At 35.1% G+C, this 22,651-nt stretch overlaps 1 protein-coding gene across 4 annotated transcripts in view; it reads left to right on the top strand.

Annotated features, from left to right (window-relative positions):
- The window catches only part of Exoc6b (exocyst complex component 6B), a 564,580-nt gene that overhangs the window by 425,366 nt on the left and 116,563 nt on the right, over positions 1-22,651 (top strand). For all 4 annotated transcript variants that reach the window (XM_010609609.3, XM_010609607.3, XM_010609608.3 and 1 more), the window contains one exon: positions 593-666. In XM_010609609.3, the coding sequence (XP_010607911.1) occupies positions 593-666 (74 nt within the window). The remainder of the gene's footprint in view (positions 1-592; positions 667-22,651) is intronic.

The raw sequence follows: 22,651 nt of genomic DNA, 5'->3' as shown, positions 1-22,651 counted from the left end.
TGGATTGGAACAGCCGTGGCTGTTGAGTGTGTGTGTGTGTGTGTGTGTGTGTGTGTGTGTGTGTGCGTGCGTGCACTCATGAGATAATACAAATAATCAGTGAGGAATAATTAATGATGTGGCAGGAAATATTTTTTGATAAATGCTTGGGGAATGAGGTGACAAGCGTGAAATTAGAAAATTCCTTCTGCAATCTAAAATATAAATAGCTTTTAGAACTGAAAAGAGTTTCACAGCTGAAGATTTTATTGTGTTGAGAGAAAAAACTTTTTTCTCTCCCCCACTCCCTCCTCCTTTGCAAGTTGTTTGTCCATTCACAAAACAAATACTCTGAAGCCCAGCGCAGCTCATGGGAATAAATTTCAGGTCGAATTAGTACAGTTTCCTTGCTGTCAGGATGCTGGAATTAATGGTGTTTTGATGACACGAATTTTGAAGGGCAAACAAAGAAGCTGAAGGGAGAGAGACATGACTCCTAAGAAGCTTGGTCCTCCTCTCCCCCAGCCTCTCTTGTCTTCCCTGTCATCCGTCTGCCAATCTCCCTGTCCATGGTTAGTTAAAGGCGCTTTTTATCCTCTTTTCTTTCCCACAGAGTTTGCCAGATCCGGCCCGGTGCCTGGGTTCCAGGAGGACACGCTGCAGTTGGCCTTCATCGACTTGAGACAAGTAAGTCTTTGTGTTTTTGTTTTTTGTTTTTCTTTTAAGATGTGTGACTGAAGACCATCAGGTCTTAAGGAAAAGGGGAGGGGAGAGGGATTGGCGTTGGCGATTCACACTGGAGACCTAAGGGTTTTTCCCTGTGTTTGAGGCCACCTCTTTTATTTAGCTATCTGAGATCCTTAGTTATGGTGGAGTTAAAGGTTTTGTGGGCAGAAGTGAAGGCAGGGGGTGGGAGGAGGGACCCAGGGAGTAGAGGGACTCAAGTGACCCTCAAGTGATGTGACTCATTGTGTTGTAGTTGGCTTCTGCAGACACAGCAAAAAGATAACTCATCAAGCCAAAACTAAGCAGGTGCACTGATGCAGAGATCGCCTGCTTGGAGAACTTTTGTTTGCTGATAATATGGCCAGCAGCATTGAAGAAAAATGAAATATTTTACTTTCTGGATTATTGGTTTGGTTCTTTGTCTTTTTTCTGCTGCCTTAAGTCTTCCCATTGCTTCCTTTGTAGAAAGTGGTCAGCCACAAGTGACTAAGTGGTCATTTTGAAGATGATTAGCAAAGATGAGTCATGCTAACCTGAAGGGCAGTGCTACTGAAGTAATGTGATAAAAACTGGTACTTAGGCATACCTGAGCTTGGCAAGCCCATTACATAGAGTCATTCTATAGCACTGTTTCTTATTGATTGAAATATTGTAGGTTGATAGGCCTTAGCAGTTTGGATATAGTGGAGCAGAAAGGGTGGGGCCCAAAGAAGGGAGAGAGTTAACTGGGCTCTGTCATCTCTTCACTCTGAAGATGGATGGGGTTGGATAGAAAGTGTGAATGAAGTAAGAATCAATGACTGATGCTTCTCTCCTATTAAACAATCTTTTTTTGTCTATTTTAAAAGGGGGGCTGTCTTTGTTTCTCCTGCCATAATGATGCAGTGCCTCTTGTTTTCAGAGCTGACATAGTTTGCATTCTGAAAACTTGTAGATGCCGAGGGTATTTCTTAAAGCTGTAGGATCCCTTGTATCGGTAGTCTCCTTACCACTGTGACTTGATTCATGCTGGAACAGCTTTTAACCCATAATGGATGGCCTGAGCTACCTCTGAATCCTTGTGGATGGCTGGTGTAATCTGTCATCTGATGACAATACTGGAAAGCCCTGTTAAGCAGAAAAGAAAATTGTGTGTATAGACCTACCAAATTTGAGGATTCAGGCCGCATCTTAGAAACGTGTGTCAACTTAATATTTGGGGGCCAGAGTGGGCATTCTCTTACACATAAAGGGTTTCCCAGAGTGATCATAAATGGAGCTATCTCTTCCCATACTGAAGATCTGTGATTCCACAATTCAACATATACACTCGAGTTTTAACTCTTTGGCTGATGTAAGATTGGGATTTTTGATTTAGGGTTTTGTGGGGTTGTATTATGTTGTATCTCTCCTAGGTTCTTCTTAGAAACGTCTAAGCAAATTGACTTCTTGGAATTTGAATTTCATGAAAGAAACATTTACAAGAAAAAATTTTTCCTCACTATTCATGAGAAGTAAGAACTGTGGTTATTGTTGCTAGTTTGTGGTTTAGCTCCCTATGGAAAGTGTTAACTAAGGGCATAAGTTAAAAAGCACAGTCAAAATAAAGTGGATCTGAGCTGGGGATGAATGCTCCATTATTTGTGGGCTCTTGATGAGCAACAGTGTCATTTATGCTTAAGTTCCTGTTTTCTAGTACGTTTCTGTCTCTAGAATTTCTTTTGTGATGTTTTAGTTGTAGAAACCAACAGCCCATAATTTTATTGACTGTGAAAGACTGTGCCTCTTCCTATTGAATCTATCCCTGAAAATCTACTTATGTCTTTTACTATTAAGTAGCATGAGGGCTGTATAACAGGTCTCAGGTAGGTTGAATCACTGTGAGAAAAATGATCCTGTCACATCCTGTCTTTTTGCAATTCATCTTAGTCATTCTCAGTGGGCATTCTTTTAAAGAAGATTTCTGAACTATAGACATGTTGAAACTACAAATAGCCTGGGAGTGTGTTTCTAGAGGTGATATCTTGACATCAAATGAGGCATGATTAAGTGCCCTTTTGCATATAGTCTTCAGAATACTAAAATAGAATTTTAAAATTTTGAGGTGGAGGCTAATATTAAAAAGCACACAATATTATCTTTGGCTTGTTTCTTGATTCTCTGCACAGCACCAGACCTATGCTTTAATATCATCCATGAAAAAAGACTCATTGCCCCAAACCAGCAAATTTCTCTGAGGAAAATATGATTGTTTGAAAAATATTTCTTAAAAATCTGTCTCACTTAATTTTGTCTCTTGGACTCTGTATTTTATTATTGCATCCTTAGTTGTGGGGTAGACTTTCTATTCCTGATTTATAGCACTTCCTATTTGTTAGAAATTGAGTCAGTTTTATGTGTAACTTTGTTACCCATTCTTCATCTACTCCTTATCTGGTTGATTTCATGGGCCACTCAAAGACTACTATCTTTGGCCCATATTTTTCTTTCAGATACATTATTTCATCATTCTAGAATGGCATGCCTATCTACTTTTTAGGTTCTTATTTTATTGCCTAGCTTATAATAACTGATTTAATCAGTATGCCTTTTATAAGTCATTGATAAATGTATTAGATGGGAACAAAAAACATACAGAAAGAAGTTTATTGAAGGGAGTATATATGATATTTGCTTATGCAGGAAGGGGCCTTGCCTCATTGCAGTGCTGCAACGATATGCTTTCTGTGGCGTTAGGTATATTTTTCTCACTGGTTTATCGGTATAGTCATTTTAATTATGCTTTCATCTTATCTTGCATTAGAGTTTCAGGCACTATCAATTCAATGATAATTTTCAAAATATTCAAATGTGACATATTTGATGAAATCATCTCTGCATATAATAGCAGAATGTCATTTAAAAACTAAACTTTCATTAGAAAGTGAATTAAGTGTGAATAGCAGCACTGTTCATTTTTTTCACCTGTTTTATTTTTTGCTTTCATACTCTTAAGGGGAAAAGTGAAATGACATTTTTAATATACAAGCTTTCATGATATTTTACATTTGTATAGCACTTCAAAGTTAAAGTATATTAATATACATATCTCATTTGTTTCATTTCTGGGTTTAAAAACCTGTTATTTATCACATGATTAGATGATATAAATCAAAATCTCATTTAACATTTTCTGTAGGATTGCAATAGTTTTATAGGCACATATCAAATATGTGTATATTTTTATTGAAATCCAAATTTGAATTAATGATAAAGTTTAAGAAGAACAAATTACAGCCTCATTTAATTTAATTACAGCCTCACCTTGAAGTGATATGTATATTCCAAGTACTAATCATTGCTAACATTTAGTGATTCATAGTGGGGAATTATAAAAGTCCAACAATAATTTCTGAGTTTTATATTCTTTAACAAGTTCTGTGGTTAAACCTTATTTGCTGATGAGCACCAGAATTTGATTTTTATTTCAGTTTATTTCATTAAACTCTGAGTGCCTACAATGTACAAAGCACAGTAAAAGTGCTATGGATAAACACAAATGAATATAATGTATAGCATAACATAATTTCTGCCCCTCCAAGAGTAAATAATTAAAAATCAAATGTTTGCTTCTAGTAGAAGACACACTATGATAAATATTACATTAAGAGATAAAGCCATTGTGTATATTTCAGCAGCTTTTGCTGCATAATAAGTCACCTCACAACATGTTAGTTTAAAATAAGAACCATTTCTTAAGCTTAAGTTTCTATAGCACACCAATTTTGGATAGGTTCAACTGTGTTCACTCATACTTTGAGATCAGCTGCTAGATTGATAGAGGACTGGCTGGCAATAGTATGCCTTAGTTAGGCCAACCCTTCTGTGTTCCATGTGATGTCTCATCTACCTGCAGCCTAATCCAGGCTTATTCACAGGAATCTAGGCAGAGTTCCAAGAGAACAAGAGGAAGTGTGCAAAGCCCTTGAGGCCTACAGTTGAAAGTAGGAAACCATTACTTATGCTACATTTTATACCCTAGAGCTAGTGACAAGTTCAGCCAAAATTCAAAACATGGGGCAGTAAATTCCCACATATAATTTAGCTCATGCATAAGATTTACATATAAATAATGCAAATCAGGAGAAGGAAAGAAGGGAGCCAACAACAGGAAAATAAGAGGACAGAGATAAGTCAGTATATATCAGTTATAACCATAAATGTTAATGGTCTCAATTCACCAATCAGAAGAAACAGACTGACAAAATGGTTCAAGAAGCAAGGTCCAACAATATGCTGCATACAAGAAACACATTTAATTTAAAAAGAAAGTCATAGACTGAAAGCCAAAAAATGGAAAACAGTATTTCATGCAATAGAACCTGGAGAAAAGCACCAGCAGCTTTTCTATTTGCAGACAAAGTGGACCTCAAGCCAAGACTATTTAAGAGAGACAAAGAAGGTCACTACTTTGAAAGAGATAACAATCATAAATATATATGCAACAAATAGCAGTGCACACAACTATATAAAACAAATATTAACCATGAAAAATCAAATAAATACTAATACAATTATAATGGGGGCCCTCAATACCCCAATGTCACAAATACAAAGATCAATGAGACAAAAATCAACAATGAAATATCAGAATTGAATCAAACTTTTGAACAAATGAACTTAATAGATGTCTGCAGAGTGTTCCACCCCACAACATTAGAATACATATTCTTCTCAGGAGCGAGATTGTATCTATAAGTGCAAAAAGAGGCCATAAAGTGAAGAAACTTTTGTGAGCATAAATAGTTATGAAATATTTAAAATGTCTACAGTTGAACTGAAAATTAGGCATTAATGAGTAAATTATTTCAAGTATAGAAAAATAGCAGATTTAAGTTGTTTTTTTAAAATGTGTGGAAGAGTGGCTTTCACTAGGATCTAGACTGTCCTCTTTGAAACCACTATTTCCTAATTTCTCTTATTTATTCCATATTTTCTACTGTTTTGTCTCCTTGCCACCACTTTTTTTAGGTGACCTGTTTATCCTTCTCTTCATTGAATGCTGCTTATTGTGGGCTACCCTGAAACATTTTCACATTTCTGTTATTTGCATTCATTGTTGGAACATCTTAATTTATCCAAATAATTATTTATATTATTTAATTTATGGCATGTTTGAAAAGCAGGAAAAAGTTTGGGAGTATTCTTTTCTGTATTAATACTACATTATCTTCTGCTCTCTTTACTCCAACAATTACTTCCGATATACATAAGTTTTTATAAAGCTGAATGAACTAGGTTGTGGCATTGCATCACATGTGCTGAATGGAGCTTGTTGGTAACGACTCATACAGTAAGCCATCCCAAGATATCTAGGGCTTTTTATAGATTGAGCTGTTGATATTCCCCCAAGGCCAGTTAGTCCCCAATTTGTAACCTACAGTCTAAAGTAAACACAGTGCATTTCCATTGCAGATGCCTAACCTACTTTCAAAACAACTGTAGGGCCTAAGAGAAGTAAATGTATATTTCTTTTGGGATATTGAAAAAATTCTGTTATTTCTGTCAGAGGTACAGAGGTAGAAGCAGCAACCCCAATTAGTTAAAATCAGTTAGAGAAACCTGAGAACAACCCCAAAATCCATGTCAAACTTCCTCTCCTATTTCATCTTGATGCTGTTCAGTAAAATTAATCAACTTGCTCACTTATTGTAATTATAAATATTATGTTGTCTCTAAGAGGAACATTTCCCTTTACCTGATTCCTATACTACTGTGACTTAAATAGAAAAATCTTAACTTTGCTTAATAATCCTTTAATGTAATCCTCAGTAGAAAACCCATTTATACCAAAAACTGATCTTGTCTGTTAGAGCACATAACAAATTGTTAGTCCGTTGCATTTCTTTCAAATATTTCGTGTAACCATTCTAAACTACCAGTTAACTAGGAGACTTCATAAGAGGCTGATTTATTAGTAAGACAGGTCTACATCTCAAAAGGCCTGAGATATTAATCTTCTGTTTTTCATCACAACCATTAAATTAATAAGAAATCATCTCCCAGATATAATTTTTAATATTGGTCCTGAAACTGCTAGAATTCAACTTGGGTGTTTGGAGGAAAATCTCTAGTCTACTCTAGTATATACTATAGTTCAATTGCTTCTCGGCCTTTTGGCTAAGATAAAATGTATACTATAGTTCATTTACCAAGGAATCTTAATGTTGGAAAAGAAAAGTAGGAGATATGTAGTAGAGGAAAGTTTTTATACAAGAGGTATTATAGAGGAAAATGAAGAGAATTATTTGAAAACCCTCTACCAGTATATGGACTAGTAATGTTGTCAGTAGAAATACTGTACAAGTGCTCAGTTAAAATATTCTGTTGACTTTTTTGTATAACCTGAAGTAATGTCCTGTTAAATTCAGAGTCATTGCACAGAGTCAGAAACTAGATGGCTTGATAACTCGTGGAATTGAGCGATGTTATTTCAATGATTGATGTGGATAGTGAAGTTGGAAGGAATAATTTAAACCATAGAGCCATTATCTTGGTAAAGATAACTGTACCATCGATATAGTAGCCAGGTTTATGTATGAAGATAGGCCAGAAATGAATCCACATTCATTTGTCCCAAAAGTATTTTTTGGTTAGAAGAGGATGTACTATTTTGGACCACCTGCACAGATCTCTCGCTGATACAGATTTACTGAAAATTCCTGTAAGTTGTAGTCAGGCTTTGACATAGGCAGAGAAAGTATTTGGATATAAATATAGACTTCCCTAATCAGGGAATATTTATTCATTATAGGCAAGGGGTATAGGGTGGTGAATAAAAAAACAGAATTCATACCTTTTTGGAACTTACATTCTTATATAATTGCACATGCTTGTATAGTAGGCTTTTTCAACATTCTATTCTTCCCATAATCACTCTTCAGGTAGTCTTGGTCCTTCAAGGGCATGTCATTTCTCTAGATTTACTTTTTTAGGTTGATACTATATTGCTCAACTTTTTGGGGTGACTTCACAGTCTTCTGGCAAGTTCCTCAGGGCAAAGTCAAGTATGCTGTACACAGATACCCAAACTTTCAGAAAAGGACTTTTAGCTATGACTTGACAGCCTGGCATAAATAAGGTGGTTAACCCTAGTCTACAGACAATGTCACTGATTCCCTCTTGCTTTATCATAACAGACCTGAGTAGCCTTGAGAGAGCCTGGTTGCCACTGCACCGCCCTCTACTTCTGTCAGTAAGCCAACCCTGAAAAGATGGGAGTTTCTCCCATATCTCTGGTACTTACTCAGCATGAACATACAAACCCCCAATCCTGGAACTTGTGCGTTTTTGAGAGGATCACATCTTTAGGAAAAAGGATAGGAAAGCCTGCACTGATAAATTTCCCTGAGAGTAGTAGTAGGATCAGAGATTCCTGGCTGAGTGAATGCTGCTAAGTTCTGTACGCTACCATGACATTAACTACTGCCTGCTCCCTTGGAAAGGGCAACCAAGCAAGGACTTGGAACTGATTTCTCATTCCTATGTTCTACTGATAGCCGCTGGAGGGCAGCAAAGAGTGACAACAGAGGTCCAGATTTAGGGAAGTAGGGCATATTTCAACTTGCCCAAAAAGAAGCCCCTTTGGCAGTAAGAGAATCAGCTATGCAGGAGCCATCATTACAAGCACATACCCCTGGGAAACAAGGTCCAAAAAGAGAATCCCAAACCCCAATCTAAAGGTTACTCTTCTAAGCAATTTCAGGAAGGAGGAATGAGTAAAGACATGAATGGGAAAGGACAACCAACCAGCATGGGTGAAGGTAGAGAAACAAAGGAACAGTCTGAAGTGTTAAATGGCAAGAGTGCAAGTAAGGATAAATCAGGAATCAAAATGAGAGGAAGAGCCATAATAGGAGGTAAGCCACAGTGAGTGCATTGAGGAGGCAAAGACTGATCAGCAGAGACTGGCTCTTTGGACAGTGGTATATGGAAAAAGCCTTTTGTATGGTGCATCAGAAAGGGGGAGATCTGTAAGGATAGCAGTTTCATGAATAATCAAACAGCTATATCTTTGGGATTCTCATTTCTGTTGAAGTATCTCCTCTTGATTAGCCAGAATAATTTCTTTCTTAGTTTGTTGATTTCAAGAGTAAAATAATTTATTGAGGAAGTAAAGAAGGAGAGATGATAAGATATTCTGAGATGTGACTAGGGAATTCTAATTCATGAATGAAATTAAACTTGAGCATAAAACCCTTCTGGATAGCATTTCTATGAAAGGACAGCTCCCTGTCCTCAGATAGCTTCTGATGTTCCTTTTTCATATTATATGCTCTTATATTTTCAAAGACTTTCCAAGAGAAGAGAAAAACTGACTCTAGTGACTAGTTATATATTCAAAATCTCAATCAATCCAGAGATTTAGATTTCTTCTTAGTGAGTTAGCGGAAGGCTGTGTTTAGAGACTCAGAAGTTTTACCAATGCCTCAAGAATAAAGCAAGAAAATTTTATATGGTCTGTTAAACTTTTAATGTCTATTTTCCTTAAATTCTCACACATGAAGCTGCAAATTCCCTATACTGTTTGGTAATGCACCATAGTGCTAAGAAGTATGAGATTGGGCAGAATTAGCTGTGACATTTGGCAATTTATTTTAGATATAGATTTCTAGGCTCTAAGGTGAAGATTTAAAGTAACTTAAAAGGCTTATAATTTGGGGGTAAAACAGCATAACAGTGCTGCTTCATACTTGGTAAGCATACAATCAATGATAGTAGCTCCTTTTATTACTTCAGCTATTGCTACTATTAGTGGTGGCCTACATGGGGACATTATCCAAATGAGGAGACATAAAGTGGTCTCTTAATGCATGCTGATTCTGCACATGAATTAGGGTGCTTGAACCTTTGGCTGCTGACTCATGATGGGATTCCTACTGTTTCCCAGGGAGTAAGGAATTGAGAAAGATGACAACCAAATGTTCTGAGTCTTTCTGAACAAAGAGATGACTGAAAAGAAAGAAATGTTAATTTTTCCTGTTTAACCAAATTAGAAGTTTTTGCTTTATTTTTCCCCATTAATAAGTACTTATTTAGGAAAATATTATTGTAAGCCTTTAAAAAAATGTTTAAAGATGGAAAAGCAAGCATAAATAACTATTATGCTAATGTAACTGTTCTTACTTTTCTGGGCTTCTTTGCGGTCTTTTTATATGCTTACTTGTGGTATGTCATTTTATAATCAGCTTCTAAATTTAACATGTCTTAAACATTTTTAGGCTCTTCCTTTCTAAATCAAAAAAATTCAGCTATACTTCATATACAGTGAAATGAATGTATAGTCTGTGACCTTGACAAATATATACATTTATATAACCACTATATTTTAAAGACCTTTTCATGATGCCAGGAAGCTCCCTTTTGTTTCTTTGAAGTCAGTCCTATCTTCTTCCCCCTAAGCAACCATTAATATTCTCTCCACCACTATAGATTAGTTCTCATATTTTAGAGTTTTATGTAAATCCTAGGATATATATTCTTTTATGTATTCTTTATATCTGGCTTCTTTTACTCAGGATAATATTTTAAAATTTATTCATAATTTTTGATGTATCAATAGTTCATTCATTTTATTGATGAATTATATTCCATTCTGTGGGGATATCATTATCCACTCACTTGTTCATATTTATGAACAGTTTATTGTTTCCAGTTTGGGGCTATTATGAATAAAGCTGCTGTGAGCCTTCACATACAACTGTTCATGTGGATGTAGGTTATTTCTCTTGCCCAATAGTAGGAATGTCACACTGTTTTCCAAAGTAGTTTTACATTTTCTAATCCCATTTGTAGGTGGATAAGAGTATGAATTGTACCACATCCTCATGATATTGGAAGTATTTTGTTTGTTGGTTGGGCAAAATTTACACGTAATAAAATTTATTCTTGTAGATATATAGATTCATCTAGATATATAGTCGTAGATCTACTTCCACAATTGTGTGACCACAACTACAATCAAGGTACAAAATATAATCATTACTCAAAAAGTCCCTTTATGCCTCTTTGCAGTGAGTCTCTTTCTCCTCATTCCCATAACCTGTTGTGATATCTGACATCATAGTTAACATTTTACCTTCTAGTTTGGGAACAGTATGAGTAAGTTCATAATAAACGTTTATACAGAGGGTTTTAGGTGAATATGTTTTAATTTCTCTAGAGTAAATACTTAGGAATAGAATTAAAGTATTTTAATTTTATAAAAAAACTATTAAACTGCTTTTTTCAAGAGGTTTTTGATTTTGAATTTCAATAATGCATGAGAGCTGCAGTTGCTCTCTACGTTTGCTAGTATTTGAGATTATCAGTATTTTTTAGTGTGTGGCAGCTTAATGTGTATGTAGTAGTATATTCTGGAGGTTTGTATTTCTGTTTACTTAATAAGTAGTGATGTTGAGCATCTCTTTTGTGTGTTTATTTGGCATCACTAACTTTTTTATAATGCATTTGTTGAAGTATTTTGTGCAATTAAAAATTATTTTTATTGAGTTGAAAATATTTTATTTGAGTTAACAGTCTGTTATTGGATATATGTTAGACAATTTTTGCTTCCATTTTGTAGCTTTTCTTTTTCTTAGGAATATCTTTCAAAAAGCTTGGGTTTTTATTTTAATGATTTATAATTCACAGTTATTTCAATTTTTCTAAACAGTATATTTATTAGACATTTTCATAACAGTATCTTTCAAAACCTTGGGTTTTTTATTTTTATGACATCAGTTTATTCTTTCACAGGTCACAAGGGTCATCTCCAGTGTTTTATTCTAGAAGTTTTATAATGTTAGCTTTTACAATTAGGTCTATGACAAAACGTTTTATGTTAATTTTTCCATATGATGTGAAGTGTGGTCAGGGTTCATATTTTTAGGTGGAGTGCACAGATGTTTTAATACAATTTGTGAAAAAGGATATACTTTCTCCATTGATGTCCCATGACACTTTTATAAAAAATCAATTGACTGTGGACTGGGAATGTGGCTCAGTGGCACCTTGCCTGCCTGGGAAGCACAAAGTCCCGAGTTTGATCTCTGGAACCACACACACAAACACACATGTACACACACACACACACACACACACACACACCAACTGTGTGTATGTTGGTCTATTCCTGGGTTCTTTATATTCTGTTCAATTGATGTATTCATTTGTTATTTCTTGAGCTTTTATAGTAAGTAATTTATATTAAAATCTTGTAGTATGCATTTTCCTTTTTCTTCTTTTTCAACATTGTTTTTCTTAAGTCTTTTCTATATATATTTGGTAATTAGTTGGTCAATTTGTGCAGAAGAAGTTTCCTAGAATCTTGATTAGGACTAAGTTGAATTCCTATATCAGTTTGGAGAAAATTAACTTTCTGACAATATTTAATATTCCAATTTATCAATATGGTCTCTCCATTATTACAGCTTTGAATTTCCATTACTACTAAAAGCTTTGAGTAAAATCTTGCACTTATTTAGTTTAGTTTTATTCCAAACTATTCCACAGTCATTAGAAATGGTATTGTTTTGCTATTGATGTTTATTGTCAGTACAAGAATTAAAATCGAATCTTGTATATTAATCTTGAATCTCAACTTTTAGTACTTATTTATTTATTTAGCGGTACTGGGGATCAAACTCAGGACCTTATGCTTGTAAGGCAGGTGGCAGCACCACTGAGTTAAACCCCCGCTCCCTGAATCTCAACTTTTTAAGCTCACTTATTAGATCTAGTAGCTTCTTGTTCATTCTTTGGAATTTTCTTGGTAAACAGTTATGGCATCTACGAGTAAAAGCAGTTTTACTTCTTCCTTTCCCATTTAGAAGCCTATTGTTCCTTACCTTATCATACTAGACTTGCATTGCAATGTTAAGTAAAGGCTCCCAGGGAAGATTTTTAAGTTAACATGCTTATGGCTTTTAAATGCTCTGCTGGTTCCTGGGAAATAGTTATACCAACTTAAAATATATCTGGAGTTATATTTATGCACTAGTTTCACAGGTGTGACACTAACAGAAGGTCTTACAGTTTTAAATGTTGTTTGTTGCTGCTATTAGTTTGATAGGTGTGAAAGGGTACCCTGATTTTATTTCTTAGTTTTTGTCCTACCTTTTTGCCACATGTAAGAAAGTTGTTGAATGACCCATGAACATCAGTAAAGACATAAATTTACCAATGACAGTATTTTTCATTCTTAATGCCTTATTCTGTGATGGAAGATATTTTGCAATCTGGTTTGATGAATCTGAAATTTAACCTTAGCTTATTATAATCAAATAATAAAGGCAAGAGTAACACAATACAAAGTTAACTAGTAAAAGGCATCATAATGATTAGGTATCAAGTGAGTAGTACATAAATACTGTTATCACACTGAAGGAGAGCTATATTTTGTGCCATTAAAAATTATAATTCTTGGGGCTGGGGATTTAGCTCAGTGGTTCTGGCAACTGCCTCGCAAGCACAAGGCCTTGAGTTTGATCCCCACTACCAAAAAAAAAAAAATTGTAATTCTTGTTACTATTTTTACAGTGGGTCAGTAGGAGCTGATTTTGATTGTTTAGTTCTTATAAACATGTTCTATGATGAAATCCTATAAGAATCACTATTGATAGTGCCTCTGAAAACTGAACTAAGCTAGGTAATTTGATCCTATGCTTAAAAAAAATGTTCAGACCATTGTCTGGCTTTCATATCACTATACAGAAAACCACATTTGTCTGCTATTTGGAAGCAAAGTTAAGGTATAATTTCTCTATTTTCCACCTCATGCTTATAAATAAATGTGTGTGTGTGTGTGTGTGTGTGTGTGTGTGTGTGTACTATCAACTGGAGAAAGAAAGAGGTACCAAGTTTTCCCCAGAACTTTGGCTTTTGGGCCTAATCAATCAAGTGATACATCAGATTTTATGTAGCACAGTTAAGGTCCTCCCATAAGCCAGTCTATAGTATCTTGGGCCCATAAGTGACTTGGAATGACAATGAGGACATGAAGTAGTTCTCAGACACTACTGTATACCAAAGCTTTATTGAAAAGAACTATCTTAGTAGTAAATTGGCAACATGATTGAAAGTGAATATGTGTTATGATGTAAGTGCTGTAGTTTGGATGTAGAGTGTTCCATAAAACACACGTTTTGAAGGCTTGGTTTTCAATTTGGCTCTATTAAAAGGTAGTGGAGCTTAAGAGGTGAGGCCTATAGGAGGTCTTAGGGTCATTTGAGCAGTGCCCTTCAGGAGGTCGGGGAACTCAGTCTGGGCCTTGCAGACCGATGTCAGTCTGCATCAGGGGACTTGGCTCTGCACATGCCAGCACATGTTGTATATTATGACAGGAGTGATATAGTCTGAAAGAGGCCCTTCAAACTCATTTTTATTCTTTCTTTCATTCCACTCTGCAAATTCTTTTTTTTTTCTGTCCTTTCTTCAACTCAGTCCTTTGCTCCACCGTATTATCCCTTATCTCCCTTTTTGTTTCTGCTCCTGTCCTAACTCAGATTTCTTCTTTTATTATTTTTTTCTTTTTTCTTTATGTTCTTTTCTTATGTCATTCTACCTCACTGAAGGGTTATTATACTTCTATTCTGTTTATCCCTTTTGAATTTTGATGATTGTGTGGTCATTCTACATCTGGCTTCGTGTGAAGCCTTCTCTAATTCTTTTACTTATCTACTCCTCTTGTCCTAACTCTGTCTTAAGCCCGCATCCTAAATGGTAAATATCCCTATTGAAAAGTTTATTCACTGCAAACATATTTTGGATTGCTTCTTGATTTTAATTTAATTCACATGGTTTGAAGGTGATACACTGCTGACTACCATAAGTGGTCAATTTGCAAGTTGTGCTTGATCATACTGTGGTGCTGATTGTTATCAATTAGGATAAAGGATTGTGATTGATTCAATGAGCTGTTTTCTTCAGTACTATGAAAATGAGAATATCTATGAGTCATTAGAGACTCATGGGCCGAAGCCCAATTATATCAGAAAGATTTAAGTAATAATCTAAAGGTTAAACTAAGGACAACCCAACAACAATAGTAAAAATGAGAAAACACTTAAGCAAGATACAAGGACAGACCTCCAGTTCACCAATGGCAAACAGTCAGGCAAATGAGGATGAAAAGTCTCACAGTGAACCATCAGGAAACCCTGAACTCAAAGCACAGGAAGTAGCAAAACTGATCAATCAGGCTCTAGAGAAATTTAAAACAGAAGTAATTTCCCAGATAATCATAGAGATGACAAGCAAAATGAAAGTTATAATTTGAGATTCTAGAACAGAAACTGAGAGGAAAATAGATGAGCTCAGGACCATGATAGAAGCCATGAATGCCCAGCATAAGAAAGAAAGAAAGAATTGGAAACAATAAATGCCCAATATAAGAAAGAAATGGAATCCACAGGGCAGATTCGAGCAGATATCCAGATTAAAAACTCCATTGAGAGTGTTCACAACAAAATAAAATAGTCTGAAGATAGAATCTCAGATATAGAAGATAAAATTGCAGTCAGTGACCGTGAAAAGAGAGGTCTGTTAAAAACAGTAGGGGATCATAAGAAATTGATCCAACAACTCTTAGACAATGCAAAAAAAGAATAACATAAGACTGATAGGAATCCAAGAAGTAGCAGGAGAAAATGCAAATGACTTAAAAAAGCTGTTCACAGATTATAGAAAACTTCCCAAACAGAGGGGAAAAATTTGACATACAGATAAGTGAGGCATATAGGACTCCAACTAGACGTGATAAAAAAAAAAACTACACCTAGACATATAATAATCAAGATCCCAGAAATCGAACAGAAGAAGAAAATACTACAAGCAGTAAGAGATAAGAAACAAATCACATGCAAAGAAAAGCTCATCAGAATCACAGCAGACTTTTCAACACAAACCCTTCAGTTAAGAAGAGCCTGGAATGAGACATTTCAAGTACTAAAAGAAAACAACCTCCAACCTAGACTGATGTATCCTGCAAAACTTTCTTTCAAAATAGATGGGGAAATAAGATACTTCCATGATAAGGGACACCTGAGAAACTTCATGACTAGTAAACCAGCACTACAAGGAATTCTAAACAATATCCTAGAAAAAGACAATGAAGGTAACAACACAATGAGGCCCAACAGAGAAAATCAAATAGGCAAGGTAGGAAACTAAAAGAAGGTGAAAAAAATGACAACAATAAGTTAGGAAGTATCAGTTATAACCATCAACATCAATGGCTTCAATTCACCAATCAAGAGAAATAGAGTGGCAGAATGGATTAAGAAGCAAAATCCAGTAATATGTTGTAGACAAGACACACCTAGTGCAAAAAGAAGCCCATAGAATGAAAGTGAAAGGATAGAAAATTTCTTCATGCAAGAGGAGCCCAGAAAAAAGCAGGGATAGCAATCTTATTCACAGACAAAGTAAATTTCAAACCTAAACTGATTGAAAGAGACAAAGAAGGTCACTACATCCTTGTGAAGGGAACAATTCAAGAGGAAGAGATAACAAATAATTTATTTTCAATCTCTTGAGTATGTTAGAAAGCACATATGCTCATTTTCTCTCTTCTTTGTCTTTCCCTGGTGCTGGGGATTAAACTCAGCACATTGTTCTGGTTAGGCAGGTGCAGCACTAATGAGCTAAATCTCAGGCTTTACATTTCAGATTTTAAAAATTTATCAACACATTAATCTTTGTCTTTATATTTGGTCTACCAAATTGATGAGTTATTTTGATTCTCATTTTCTTTGCTTTTCTATTTGAGAATTTATGAAATCTGTATATATGAGTAGTATGAAAAGTATTAAAATCCATCCATCATTCTCCTCTCTCATCTTTGCCTTCTGCAAACTTCCTTTTCTGTCACTGCAACTTGTTTGGTTGGAAATTTAAGATAAATTTTGTTATGTTATCAATATATCTTTGTACCTGTTTTCTACTGAATTCAAATATTAATTTTTAAGTAAATTTTATCATAACTATACTTAAATAAATGGATAATAAATCATTAATATCATTCAGTATCTGGTACATACTACAAATTCTCCAACTGCCTCAAAGATCATATTTGTTTTTCTCAAATCACACAAATCACAAACATTCCACATATCACTGCACTGTTTTATTATACCAAAGTCTATATAGTATTGTAGAAAATATGCATTTTGTATACTTATGGGGGGTATGTTTTTACACATATGTGTGCACTATTAAATGAGAAACACGGTCATGAATGTTTTAGGATTTTGTACATTTGGCATATCGATAGTTTCTCTGGCAACCTTATGATTTAATTCATAGTCATTTGTTTGGGAAGAATATTACATATGTATTGGTGTTAAATTCTATCATTATGCTTATAAAAATATAATAAAAATAAGTATGGGATATAACAAAATAGAAACAAAAATCTGATTTTAAAAATGTGAACTCTTAGTTTTTTTTTGGATTTCAAATATAAATATATTTCTTTTCTGTGGGAAATTTTGTTAGAAAATGTAAGTGGTACTATCAACAAGCATATGATACGTATCAAATTAATAAAACCAAGGAGTTTATAAATCATAAAATTTTGAGGACAGTTTCTCAACTATAATTTGTAACTTTGTTTTATTTGTAAATACATTATTTCAAAAATATTATATGAAGAGAAAATGAGAAAGAACATATAATGTTTGAAGATCATATCAAACTAATAATGTATTTGGATTATCAGTCTGTGTTGCATAAATTTTTGTTTATTTCATATCCTTTTTTGCTGTCATATATATGTATATTTGAAATTTTTATTTAGTATCTTCATTTCTTGTTGTCATGTATGTTTGCAATCTTTAATTTAAAAAAATTAAAAAAAATAGAGAACAACAACAAAAAAAGAAAAGTAAAACAGAATTCCATATGTCACAGCAAGAACCATGAACATATCTAGTTCCCCTTTTACTGACATTTCATCCAAACAGGCACTGAAAGAAGAGATGTTCACACAGAAAGGCAGATGGAGGAAGTTGCTACCTTAAAAAACAAAAACCAAACCAAAACAACAAACAAATACCCCAAATAACTCCAACCACACTTAGATTTAGAATATATCAAAAAGAATGACCACATCTATTTTACTGTATTAGTCAGCTTTCTGTTACTATAACTAATACTAGAGAAAATTAAAATTAACCTATGGCTTTTTGGGGGATTGAGCTTGGGGATAGGGGTCTCACAGTTTTAGAAGTTTCAGTCCATGAATGGTTGGTCCTATTGTTTTGGCTAGGAAACACGTGGCAGGAGAACATACAAAGCAAAACTACTCACCTCATTGTTTGGGAGCAAAAACAAGAGGAAGAGGAAGAGCTAGGATCCTTCTATTCCCTTCAAGGGCACTGCTCCAATGACCTTCTGGTGGCAGAACCCCACGATACAGACTGACATCGGATTGGGATGCAGACCCCAATCTCCTGAAAGGTTGAACTCCACTCAATTCTACTACAGATTTCCCCCACCCCTTCTTTAAAGATGTTCAAAGTTGAGAGCACCGGAAAATACCCTTTATGACCACCTCTGCCTCTACAGAGTAGGTCTAAAGACTGGCACAATCAGGAGGTCTGAAAGCACAAGGGGGGTGGCTGTGGGGGCTACCTTCCTGGTGCTGAAGATGGCATTGGCGCCCACAGGGGAGGGTGCAGCTAAGCAGGCCCTCTGGTGCTGGAGATGGTGGCAGTGATGCTGGCAGGGGAGGGTGTGGCATGCTTTACTTTTCTTAATCTGTTTTATGCTGCTACTATTGACTATCTTTTATTTTATTATGCCACCTGCATTTTTTAAAGAACTCTAGTATAATCATTTCATTTTTGCTGACTTAAAAATGAGATTGAGAACTCTGTTACGCAAACAACAAATAGCAAACCCCTAGCAAAGCAGACCTGATCCCAGATTGTCTTACTAGTCTCCTCATCCTGTCATTCTTGCCCATGTATCCTGTACCAAGACTGTTCTTATCATCTCTCTAATCCCCAAATGAGATCATTTCAGGTCCCCATCTGCCTATCAGAGAGTGCTTTCTCATGGTAGAATGACTTCCTTCACAGCTTGGTTCAAATGTCATCTCCTTTATAAATCCTTCCCAACCTTTTTAGCCAGATTTAATTGTTCCCCCTTTGATATTTGGGATATCCCTTCATTACAAATGCATTTATAATTACTTGTTTAATAATTTGCTATTAGATTCTGAGTTTACCAAGGGCAGGAACCCTATTACATTTATCCTTGAATTTCCCCTTCTTCGATGGGTTACATAGTTCCTATTATATTATTCCTCATATTTACTTGCTTAAAATACATTGATTTAGTATTGTTATGACATTTCAGAAGTAAATGAAACTGGATTAAATTTCTGAATAGTATTTGAACTCAAACACTGATAAATAGATTCATCATTTCTCCCATTCTTAATTTCCACTTAAATTGTGTTAAATGAAATTAAAGGCCACAGCCATGGGGAAGGAACAAATATGGAGAAAGGGAAGTCATAAAGATTTTCTCCTGAGAACCAGGAGGCTTTGGACTATCAAAAAGAATGCTATGCAGTTAGATGTTTCATGCTATAATGGCAAATAGCTTCTCATATGGTAAATTACTCCCACTACTGCAACAAGAAATGTCTTTTCACATGAAACACTAGGTCATATTCTTTTAACCCCAGTGAGCACCTTGGTGCAAGTGTCAGGTATTGCTTTTTTGTTCTAATTCCCCAGTGGGGACGATTTTCCTCAGTGAAAATGAACCCTTGGAGTTCATATAGAATTTTATCCTTGTTGTATCTTTCTGAGATGTATGTAAACCTCTTAACTGATTTTTAAAATTAAGCCAGAATGTCAGTCCAAACCCTACAACCAATCCAAGATGTTGAAATCTTTTTAGGAAGATTTATAATGTAGTTTGCAAATAATTCCTCATGAAGCAATAAAGAGTTTTGAGTGAGAGTGACTACATCAGAAGGGAGTAACATAGCCTTATTCTCTATTTCAGAAATATGCTTGTAATTATCATATATGATCATAAAACATTCTTAGTATATTATATGTATTACAGTTTTAAATATTCTAAAACTAAGTTCTTCTCTTTCCCCATTGTCCCCATTAAAAACAAAACTGTTTCTTCTATAGTTCTCTGCATTTCCATGAAAGTCAGTTCTTTTGCTTCTAGGAATAAAAATCTTGGAGTGATCCTTGACTCATGTTTTCTGTCCTGTCCTACTTCCAGTGTGTCAGAAAATTGTGTTTTCTTTCTCTTCTAAATGTATTCAAAGCAATCACTTTTAGCTATCATCTCTGTTCTGGTTTGAGTAATCATTTCTCTTTATATTCTTGCAATAGCTTTTTAACTGATCTCCTTTTGCTTTTCTATAGTCCACTCTCAATATAGCAAGAAACATCAGAATGTTAAAAATTAGACCATGTCATTCCTGTGCCCAGAATCCCACAGAGGCTTCTAGTTTCATTCTATATAAAAAGTCATTTTAATGATCTGAAAAATCTGTAGTCTTCACACATGCATTTTCTCTCATTGCTGGGACAAAATACCCAACACTCAAAGTTAAAGGGAAAAATATTTATTTGGCATACAGTTTGTAGAGGTTTCAATCCATAATCTATTGGCTCCAAGGCAGGTTGGCAGCAGAAGACAGCAAAAGCAACAAGGGACCTTAACAGCATCTTTCTGGCTCTTCTATTTTATTCAGACTACCTAAGGTGGGTAGTATTCACACCCTTAATCCTAGTGCCCTTGGGCCTACCCCCACCATGAATCAATCACACACTTTAGATTCAGCCATTTCTAAAATAGCCTATGACCTTATGAGGCTTTGCAGGAGCATCTAGACACAAATCATAACACGCACTTATACACAGGCACACTTTAACTGTCTGACATTAACGCCTGCTGCTTTTCTCCTTTGTCACTTCTCTGATAGCTTCCTTATTACTTCTCAGGTATGCCAAGTACCTTCTCCTCTCAGGGTCTTTGCACTTGATAGGACTGTTCCTTGAAGACTTTCCCAGCTACCGGTGTTGCTTGTACCTCTATGTTTGTCATATCTCTATTCAAATCACTTAAAATTCACCTCATTGAGGCCTTTACTATTTAAAATCACAATTTCTTACTATCACTATCTCTACCACCTCATCACCAGACCAAAATCAAAGCACAAGTCTCCATGCTCTTCCCTGCTTTATTTTTCTCTGAAAAATTTATCATCTAATATACTATACATCTTACATATCTTGTTTAAGATGATTCTTTTTCTCACCCATTTAAAAAAATGATTTCATTAGGCTAGGGTTTTGCCTATTTTATTTACCTCTTGATTCTTAGTCCCTAAACTAATTCCTCATGCATTTTTTGTAGGCCTTCAGCAAGTATTTGTTGAAGGAAAAAAGTCCGATATTTATATGTGTGTCTTGGTTTTAAGTAGCTATTGGTTAATAATTTTTCGACAAGAATTTTTCTACAAAAAAAGTAGGGATTTCAAAAAGGTTTTGATAAATAGTTTAAAAGTAAATTGTACATATTGGATATAAATTATATACCTTTCAATGCAGTATGAAAAGATATTTCCTAAAATTGTTTTTGATTGTTGACTTCTTTGCCTCACAACACAGGTTGATATATACCTGCTAAAAAGTGTCCCTCCCTAGTAATGGGATGATGATGCTGATGCTGGTTGTGATCTTTAGTATTGATAGAAAAATCCTGAGCTAGTTGCCCTGATTTCTTAATATCATTTGGCAGTGAGACAGGAAAACCCAGCCTATTGAGAAATGTAGAATTTGCTTTAAAATAGTGAAGGTGACATGGCAGAACATGTTTTGAAGGGATGTTTTGATAAATGGAAAATTGACTCCTGATTGGAAACATATGTTGTAAATTCTTGTATTATCTAGGGTCATGGTAGCCTCTTTTTCCATCAAAGTATAATAAAGTATGGAGAGACATGAAGAGTTTGAGAAATCAAAAGATACCAGGTGCTTGTGATAGCCTGGGATACTGAGTGTCAGTATACCAAGAAGAGAGGAAGTCCTCCCAGCAAATGTGATAGTATAAGTACAGTATTTTGGATAACAATAAAGATGTTTAAACTACATAGTCTTAGAGCCTACAAATTCAGTAGCCCATCCTGAGGAGTGTCAATGAAATCTGAATAAAGCTAATTAGGCATTTTCTGTTGCTTTACTTGTATCCTGTTTCTTATCCCCTTTCTTAAAGTGGCAGTCAGTGTGTTGGAAGAAACTCAAAGAATGGAGATTATCTGTGGAGGGTCTAACCTGCTGTAATCTCCCACTGCTTTTGTACAGTGCAGCTGGCAACAGCTCACTATTCTCAAGTAGCAAATTGCTTGGACAAGGATCATAGGAGTTAATTGCTAAATCTTTGACTGCCTAATTGCATAGACACTAGGGTTGGGAGGCCCAGTGAGGCCAATAGATTCCTTGAAATGTTAGTTTTTTTAAAATTTCAGTCTAGAACAGAATAAAATTGCTGTGATTTTATGTAAGTTGTGTCCCATAATGTGCTGGGAAACATAGATTTCAGAGCTTTCTTTATTTTGGCTCCTGCTTTTTATGAGGTAGTAAAAGTCTTTAAAGTCTTGGCAAAAAAGTCAGATGTGGCAGAAATGAAACCATTATTTCTCTTCCTATTTTCTTTCCTCAGAAACCAGTGGTAATATTAGATACATATATACAATTCTTGAATCTCTTAAGGTAGAGATAGCAGGACTTGAGTTGTATGTTCTTTCTGGTCTTCTAGGCTCACTGTCCCTTAAGAAAGGATCAGAGTTCATTTCTTTTTATATAAATTATCTCCTATTACAGTACGTTTGAAAAGATGCTCTTTCCTGAGTTTCTGTTAGAGCTGAAGCTAAAAGATCTCTTGCAGTGGCAAGGATTGGCATGAT

The sequence above is a fragment of the Fukomys damarensis genome, unplaced genomic scaffold (genome assembly GCF_012274545.1).
Source record: "Fukomys damarensis isolate Sample0158 unplaced genomic scaffold, DMR_v1.0_HiC HiC_scaffold_2, whole genome shotgun sequence".
Classification (NCBI taxonomy): Eukaryota; Metazoa; Chordata; class Mammalia; order Rodentia; family Bathyergidae; genus Fukomys; species Fukomys damarensis.
The sequence above is the reverse complement of the archived record's forward strand: the minus strand, read 5'-3'. Positions and strand labels throughout refer to the sequence as shown.